This window comes from Euphorbia lathyris, chromosome 1 (assembly GCF_963576675.1).
Source record: "Euphorbia lathyris chromosome 1, ddEupLath1.1, whole genome shotgun sequence".
In the NCBI taxonomy this organism is placed as follows: Eukaryota; Viridiplantae; Streptophyta; class Magnoliopsida; order Malpighiales; family Euphorbiaceae; genus Euphorbia; species Euphorbia lathyris.
The window spans coordinates 89795351-89804634 of record NC_088910.1 but is presented as its reverse complement, the minus strand read 5'-3'; the positions used below and the strand labels follow the sequence as shown (position 1 = coordinate 89804634).

Here is a 9284-nt window from a genome sequence, read left to right as displayed (position 1 = left end):
CATCTCAAACAAAATGAGCTCTTTTGGATCATTTATTTCCTTTTCTATAGCAAACATCAAATCGGAAAAGAAAACTCACCCATTAAATAGTACTTATTTGCAATAGCCTTCCAAAATTCATTATAGCCATCATTGATCCCGTGATGTTGCTTTTCAAAGCACATATCATTTGGATAAAAACAGCAGTATAAAAAAAAATAAAAAAAAAACCCACACAAATCCAAATCCAAGTTAAAACACACCACAAAAATCCAAGTTAAAACTTAAAAAATAATAAAATCCATAAAAGAAAAACCTAAAACAAAATAACTATAAATCGCATGTTTCTCGCAAATACAAAACCGCAAACGGATCTAAATTAAAGTAAGCCTTACTTTGTGTATTTTCACCATTGGATTAATTTTATACTCCATCATCCAATGGTGAAAACACACCAAGTAATGGTACTTTGTCAAAAACAAAGTAACCGTAGAAGGCACCCTAAATTAATCCTAATAATAACTATAAATCGCATGTTTCTCGCAAATACAAAACCACAAACGGATCTAAATTAATCCTAATAAAATCACGAGGATCTGAATTAATCCCTATAAAATCACGAAGATTTAATAATATGCATTGCATACACCATGAGTATCATGTTGAACCCAAAGAAGGTGCAAATGCAAAAATTATAAATAGCATATGCAGGAAAGAAAAATTAATGAGATATATGGATTCCAAACAAATTAAACGCACATAAAAAGAAAAAGCACAAAAAATGTAGGGATAAAATAATAGACGGGAAGTGGTAGAAGGAAAACAAACTTCAATTAGTATATGTGATTTCTTATCCCAAGTCAAATGACAACTTATTTATCTTAATAAGTAATACCTGTGTGTGATTAATTTTCTTCAACAGGTTGAACAATCAGACAAGGAGAAAGCAAATAATAATACAATACATACTAATTATTTACAAATGAACCCATTACAAAGTTACAACGTTATTTACACTTCCAATATTTGCCTCCTCATCTCATGTGAAAGATGCTATCTACGGAATTCGCCAATTCCACCATCAAAAGCTACACCACAACCCAACTAAATACAAATCAAACACAGACGGATAATCAGCCAATGCAATTTCTAAATTTGAGGAATTACTACTAACTTGAAAGGAAACAATCACATAATTTCATTGCACTACTGTAAAGTTTTCAAAACGTTTCAAGTTTAAATGCAGGGACTTTTGCAAGTGATTTGAATCACAAGGATAGAAATCGAATATATAAAAGGTTCCGTTGCATAAAAGGAAGAAAAGATGTGATGCTTCTACTAATATATAAGTTTTAAGTAGATTGAGATCTTCAGTTTGGATGGTTAAATATACCAGAATAAATAATCACGACTGGAAGAGAGTGATAGTTGCAATATAACCATTTTTCATAACCTGTTAACCATAAAAAAGTGGTATCTGTTAGCGAGAATGAAACTGTAACGTGTGGGTTATGGTAAGAATCAACATGTACATTGCAAATTATATGATAATGCATCTTTGGTCAAGTACATAATAGCACTATCTCACCTCAAAAGCAATATTCTGGTAACCGTATACAAACGTGGATCCAAACGGATTACTTGTAGATCCTTGCGTTTGGATTGCTGCTCGCCCACAGTCTCCAAGGATTTCCTGAGGTGAATAGTTACTCTTTAGTAACAAAAATCCTTCATTAGTGGAGGACAAGATTGCTTATGTTACAAAAATCCCCATACCAAATATTTTTAAAAAGTAACTAAAAGATAATGAGTCACATAGAACTTATAGATAGTGTACCCCAGAACAGGAAAACCAAATTTTGTAAAAAAGAAAAGAAAATTAAAAGCTCAACTGTGAACATTAGCAACCAAAGAATGACACTACAAGGGGAGAGCTGTTACAAAATTAAACAGCAACAGAAAGTACAATTGGGTCCCAAACGTTAATATGGAGAAAGGGAGGGCGCGAAATCAGAAGATTTTTCTAGAATACAATATAAGGCATAAGAAAAAAAAAATTAAAAAGCTAATTTAGATAATCAGTTGTATATAACCAGCTCATATCTTATCATCATATATATATTTTTCTACAGTGAAATTTTGCCCACACCCCAAGCATGTATGCCACACTCACATGAAAGCAGCTGCACTTTTTCATGGAACCTGTTCCATGTGAGTAGTGGACTAAAGGTGCATTTATAATAGGTATAGGCATCAATCTTCCTCGAGCTCTAGTCACTTTTTAGTGAAAGAAATTTTATCATTAAATTAAAAATAAAGGCCTAAACAAGTACTAAGAGAATACCTTAACTTGGTCCCACTTTGTGCTTGGCGTAATATGTTTGGAGTTATGTACTTCAAAACAGACACGAAGCAACAGGGGATCTAAATTAGTTTATCATTTCTGATTTAAGAAGTGACAAAGCTTCCAAGTTAAGATACAAAATTAGAGTTAGAACCTTCAATAACAAAGTTGCACTTTATATATGAATTAAAATCTGCATGTCCAGGGTAATTAGAGTGCAAAACGAACTTCTTGATCTTATGAGTCTGCAAAACCAAAATGATAATCAGTGTGCTCATCCAAAAATGATTATTGAACATAATCCAATTATGAAATTGTAAATAACGTCCCATGCTACAGAGTTCGAAATCATAGAGGACAACAACTTGCAAGGAGAGAGAAAGAAGAGGAGAGTGAAAGATATTGGTACCTGTCCATCAAATAAGATGTCCAAACCACGAGTGAAATAATTGTAGAAGTAATCTCCACAAAGGGTTGTTCGAGGACGAGGATCAGATGCAGAATGAATGACCATTTGGTCAACCTGTACAACTAAAGAAGTAAGCACAGAGCTGCCTGCCATATGCCATAATGAATTTAAAGGAATATGCTAATTGAATTGTATAAGATAATCTCTCAGTTAAAAATAATAATAACTATACCAGTAGGTAAGAGAAAAATAAGGAGGGGGAGGGACTTTCTAACAACAACTTGATTTTGATGTCGTTTAATTTGACATGAATGCTATATGCATCTATACCTCTACAATGTTTTCAACGCAAAATAGGTGAAATTTTCATATTGCCACCCCAATGCGTTGTCATTAATTTAGATTGAGCAGTTGATAACTTAAGTACCTCTTAATAGGTTAAAATACACTGTCTAATAAACTACTAGTCCCAATTATCTCAATCGAATTTTAGCTTATACAAGAGAGGATTGCATGTCCAAATGTAGTTAAACCACTTTTTATCAGTTTACCTGCTTTTGATGAATTCCACAAGGACGACCTAACTCACTCCAAACATCCTGCATTTAGAAGAAGAGGGCTTTAGCAAGATAAGTGGCGAAAATATCAGTTTCATCACAATCTCATAAATGACTATGCAAACACATGCACACCATAAACTCGATGTGCTATGTGAGACGTACAGAAATAGTAAGGCTTTTTCCTCAGGACAACTAACTCTCACCAATAAAACCCCACCACCAAGTATATGGCAACAACAAAAGACTAAACCCGATTTCCAATGTTACACAAACAAGGTACTCCTGCTACAAAATACAAACTAAGTTACAATCCACAAAATTCATAAATGTAACAAGGAAGAACTCATTGCTTCCTTACTGCTTACTTTTCTAGGATTATTTGCCTGTTTTAGCATCCAAGGCATATTCTACAACTCCAACAATTTCTCAAATCAGGCAGAAAGGAAATCTTATTCAGAAGAAGCGAAGTTATAGAAAACATATTAACCAGAAAGGACTATCCAAGACATCCATTTTATGGGTAGATAGATAGCAATTGAATGATAAGTGGATGCACTAATGCATCTAAATTCAAACAGTGGATGAGCTATAAGACAACTGTCAATTTCTTTATGCTAGTCAAAGAAATAAAAATATCACATAAGTAAATAAGTAATGCATATGCCAGACAGCTAGCAGGCGAACCCATAACAAACAGAAATTACCTGCGGTGATGCACCAAAAGGAACATGCTGCGCCCCTGTAGAAAAATATAACTCTTCTCCAAGCTGCACAGATAAAGTGAAATCAACAAATGAATTGACAAAACTGAAGGAATAAAACCAGCCCTCAAAAATAAAATGATGTAACTATGAAGTATGCCAGCACAAATTTGTAATCAATAGATTAAAAACGACGCCAGTAACCTTACAACTAGGGATTATTGGTCAAATGTTTATCCAGATAATCAGAAGAAAATGTTAAGGCAGATTAAGATAGTACCGAACCTTAACATGCACCTCTTCCATGTACAGGCTGCCTGCAGGTAATGGAGGAGCGGAAGCCTTGTCCATTAAGGACCCAACACCAACCTTTTTGTCCGTAGAACTATCATATACTGAGACTCGGCAAGTTACTGGCGTAGTTCCATCAGGGAACTCCAGCGGCAATTCCGCTGCCAGAAAGAAATAAAAATAATTAGAATATTAAATTTGCTAAAAGAATATGCATAAGAGGGAACAGATCACCTTCTCCATCATGACAGCAATCTGTGTATTGGCCAGGAATTGGAAAAGCAAATGATAGACCCTATACAATTACAGATATCAAAATGAGTATTACTAAAGAAGTATTTGTTGCAAGAAATACTAATTTTACACTAGCAAGTTCCATATACATACTGGATAGAACAGAGTGTAAACTCCTCTATCTTTGTCATAAATTCCAGGAAACGTCGGACCAAATAGTGCATACACAGCAACAAAAGTAGCTAGAGTGGATGGTCCCCTGTATGTTAAAACAACAACAAACATTTATATATAAAGAACCAAAAAAAAAAAAAGAAATAAAATTCAGAAAATAACCTTACCCGAGAAGAGAAGTAGCATAGCGCATTTGCAACCGTTTCACATCAAAAATCTCAATTAAACGGAGTCTCTAAAAGAACATTTAGTGATCAATAAACAAACTGGTTTAGATGGAGAACGAACATATGAATTGTTTGTCACATAAAAATTGAAGTGTTAAGAACCAAAATAAGGAGAACTCCATATTAAATCCTCCTCCAAAATGCAAATTACTACAGAGACATACATAATGGGGAAAAAATTGAAATGAAAAATTAAGGTTAAATTTAAGTACCTGAGACCAAGGATCAAAACGTAGATGAAAACCATGATCTGGAAAACTAATTACAATATCGACTTTTAGAGGTTCCTGGAGTGTATCATAATTGGAATAAGCAGAAATAATCCAAAATTGTATATAAAAAAATCGGAAACTCAATAAATTTAGAGGTAACAGCTGATTAATAAACATGACAGATTTTAATGCTAAAAGAACAACCTCATCAAAGTATTTAACGTGAACAACGTCGTAAATGTTCGGTTGCTGTTCAATTTGCGCGAAGGCTTCACATATCGGCATCCCTGAAAACGAAGCATAAATTAAATTGATCAGAAAAGCTGACACTCTCTCTTTTCTTTTCTAGAAGCCAATAACATAACAATCGGAAAAAATTGCATAAAATAGGAAGTAAAAATAAGGAAATTGGGGAAGTACCGAGCGAGAAAGGACCGATGCCAAGGCCTGGTCGGAGATCGAGAACGATGGCGCCCATGGCGGTGCCCTCGCACCGGCGTCGAGGTCGTTGGGGTTGATGCTGCAACATGTGGGGGTAAAAAAGGTAGTTTTGTTAAGAGAAAATAGGATTTATTTACGACTCCGATTCTTTCGCGACAGAAGCTTCAATCGTTAGACAGAGAAAAATCTATATGAATGTAGTTTTGGTTTTGGAGCTTGATTGCCATCTACTGCACGGAATGCCACCTAAACGTCTTGGGTCCCACTTCTGTACTGAGGCTGAAAATAATTCAATACTTCTTTTCCCCTTGCTCTTTAGGCTTGATTGATTTCACTATGGTCAATCTAGATTGTAGATTGTGCCAAATTATGAGTAGCACGTATGACACAATATGAGTAGAATTTTTTCTTTTACGTACAAAAGATACTATAACATGAGGTGGCGGGCGGAGCGCTCTATATGACCGGCGGCGGCTTACCGGAGAAAGGTTGAAAAGAAAAACAAAGTGTTTATCGCATTTTTTAGAGGTTGTTTTAGTCTGGATCGGGTTTTAGAAGATAAAATGACATGTGTCGTTTTATATATGGGATTCTTATCGGACTCCGTAGTTGTTAAAATTTTCGCATTTATAAATAAGAGATATGATATTTATTTTGTTGTAAAAGAAATTATGTTTAGTAAAATAAAAAAAGTTTAATTAATAGTATTAGTTACACTAAGGTGATACATTGGTTTTATTAATGTGATATGGTGATTTTATGAATATAACATATTGAATCATTAATTTTTACTAATGTGATATCTTGAATTGCTAATTTTTGTTGATGTGACATGTTGAGTTAATGATGTGTCAAACTATCTCAATCATGTTGTTTATCTTCCTACCGTTATAAATTACATAGAACATTTTTTTAACATGTTTAGTTCAGCTGTTGTTGTTTACTGTTTGTTATTATTTTATTATTTATTGTTAATAGTTATTTAATTTTTGTATTGTCACTTGTTTGCTATTAACTTATTGTTATTAGCTATTTATTATTATTGTTACTAATTTAGTCATGTGTTTATCTTTCAATCAATGAAGATTTTAGAAAATTAATGGACTTACTTTTTCGATTGAAGGATAAACAGGACAGTTCCAATCCTTACCTAACTGGTATATTGTTAGACTTTTACCTAAAAAGACTGGTTTCTTTCTTATTGGATAGGGTTTGGTGTCGACTTTTTCTTTGATGTTTGGCAACAAAGTTGTTTGCATACTCTTGGAAGGATTGTTCTAGAGTTGTTCGAGGTTTATTTTGTCTTAAAAGATTTGCCTCTTGGTTGTTTGATATTTGCCTCGTCTTAGAGATGTCATTATTGAAGCCATTCGGGTTTTGTCTCGTCTTAGAGGGTTCGTCTTTTGGCTTGTTCGAGATTTACCTCGTCTTAGAGGGTTTGCTGCTGGTGCTGATTGAGATTTGTCTCATCTTAGAGGGTTCGCCTCTTTGCTGATTAATTGGTCATTTGACCTGCATTTTTTTAGTGGAACGAATGCCTATTGGAGGTGAAAATATTCTTCGTTTAATTATTTAGGATTGTCTGGGAGACATCTTTCGAGAAATTTCTCGAAATTAGTCCTGCAGATCATTATGCCATTTTCCATTTCACATGACACAAGATACATGACAGACATTTATTTTCGTGTCGTCTGAATATTTTTCGTGACAGTATTTTAACTGTATGTCATCTTAAGGCGAAATAAAAAATGCGCTCGATTCTCAGATGACATTACGATTACAGAAATCTGTCATCCAAAGAAAACGCGTGTTTTCGTTAAATTTGATGCGCTCAACAGATGACACTTCTAATAAATGAATGTCATTGTATGCCGAAAACAAAAAAGCGGCAAATGAAATATCACTTACGCGACCATACCAAATTTTAGGCGCTCTATATCATTTGACTGTAATTTCAGCTGATATATAAACCCTCTCTCAATCCCAAACCCCAGTTTAGGTTACGCAAGCTTCATCCCTCTCATCCCTCTCTATCTCCATGGTTGATTTGAACATGCAATCACTGGGTGAGCTCGAAACACGGTACTGGTAAGCCATATTTTCTTCGTTCCTAGATGTATCATTGTTCCTTACTCTATCTTTTCCTCATCCGATTTACTTTTGTGTATGTCGATTTTACTAGCTGGTATAAGGATCTTGTGATTTTCAGACCTATCATTGAAAGGTTTAGATCTCTCGCTTAGCTACACTGATTTTATTGTATTTAGATTCACTGCTGTAAAGATTGGGTCTTTATCTTTTTTAATCTAGGGCAAGATAGTGCCTGATACAGTAGATGGTATGAACTCATCTGATTCCTTTTTATTTGAACACTATTTGCAGGGATAGTAAGAATGCTTCAGTACATGGGAAGGCTGACTGAAGAGATTGTCAATCGGTTCATGCCTTTAGCATATGGGAAGATTTCTTTAACTTACTGAATATATATTAATGTTATGTTGGTTTGAACTGATTGGTCATGCCTTTAGAAGTGATTGTGTATGTTTGATGTACTGTTTTGGAACCTAGAACTCATTGATTTAGGAAACTAGACTGATTTAGTATATATATTGTTATGTGGGTTTGAACTGAACGATTACATATATGTATGATGTTCTGGGTGATGGTGAAATGATTGGTATGAACTGATTGGTTAGATATAACTGTTTAGAAAGCTAGGACTCATAGAGTTTATGTATGAATGATCATTAAGCATGTGGCTGATTAGGCATACTCTAAAGCTTTGAATGTTCATTGAGATTGGCATTACTCTTATACCTATGAGTTATACTGCTAGTGAGTATGTGTATGTGTATGAAACATGTTTATGTATGATGTTCTGTTAATGCTTATGTTTGAGGTTCTGTATGAGTATGTGTACGATTTATCATTTGGGCATGTAGCTTATTAATCATGCATCGAGTATTAGAGGAACATTGTAAAAGGGTCATTAAGCATGTGGCTTATTAGGCATACTCTAAAGCTTTGAATGTTCATTGAGATTGACACTACTCTTACACCTATGAGTTATACTGCTAGAAGTGATTGAGTATGTGTATGTGTATGAAACATGTTTATGTATGATGTTCTGATGATGCTTATGTTTGAGGTTATGTATGAGTATGTGTACGATTGTTCATTTGGGCATGTAGCTTATTAATCATGCATCAAGTATTAGAGGAACATTGTAAAAGGGTCATTAAGCATGTGGCTGATTAGGCATACTCTAAAGCTTTGAATGTTCATTGAGATTGGCACTACTCTTACACCTATGAGTTATATTGCTAGAAGTGATTGAGTATGTGTATGTGTATGAAACATGTTTATGTATGATGTTCTGTTGATGCTTATGTTTGAGGTTCTGTATGAGTATGTGTACGATTTATCATTTGGGCATGTAACTTATTAATCATGCATCAAGTATTAGAGGAACATTGTAAAAGGGTCATTAAGCATGTATGAAGCATGTATTAAAAGGTAAATTTAGGCTAATTGCATGTACTGATATGGCTTGCAAATGATAAGATATATCCATACTCTTTTTGAAATTGAACATGACCTATGATGATAAGTAAGGAATAAGTTGTCTTGAATAAGTAAGGAATAGACATGCACGAATAAGTTGTCTACTTGTTATAGCATGTTCACTTGAATATACATGTCTACTTGAATA

At 34.1% G+C, this 9284-nt stretch overlaps 1 protein-coding gene across 3 annotated transcripts; it reads right to left on the bottom strand.

Moving 5' to 3' along the window:
* Positions 1-788: 788 nt before the first annotated feature.
* LOC136205937 (PHAF1 protein At3g51130) lies at positions 789-5799 on the bottom strand. 3 transcript variants are annotated; one of them, XM_065996813.1, is made up of 15 exons: positions 5552-5799; positions 5336-5418; positions 5132-5206; positions 4860-4927; positions 4672-4777; positions 4519-4579; positions 4279-4445; positions 3997-4059; positions 3284-3331; positions 2733-2846; positions 2478-2568; positions 2324-2373; positions 1568-1690; positions 1373-1432; positions 789-1067 (listed from the first exon to the last, which is right to left on the bottom strand). In XM_065996813.1, the coding sequence occupies exons 1-14, from the start codon at positions 5658-5660 to the stop codon at positions 1385-1387; spliced, it is 1206 nt and encodes a 401-aa protein (XP_065852885.1). In that variant the 5' UTR covers positions 5661-5799; the 3' UTR covers positions 789-1067; positions 1373-1384. The 3 variants fall into 3 exon arrangements, with proteins under 3 accessions (XP_065852885.1, XP_065852877.1, XP_065852893.1); XM_065996805.1 differs by having other exon boundaries at positions 789-1083; positions 5552-5797; XM_065996821.1 differs by having other exon boundaries at positions 789-1083; positions 1568-1672; positions 5552-5794.
* Between the last annotated feature and the right edge of the window lie 3485 nt (positions 5800-9284).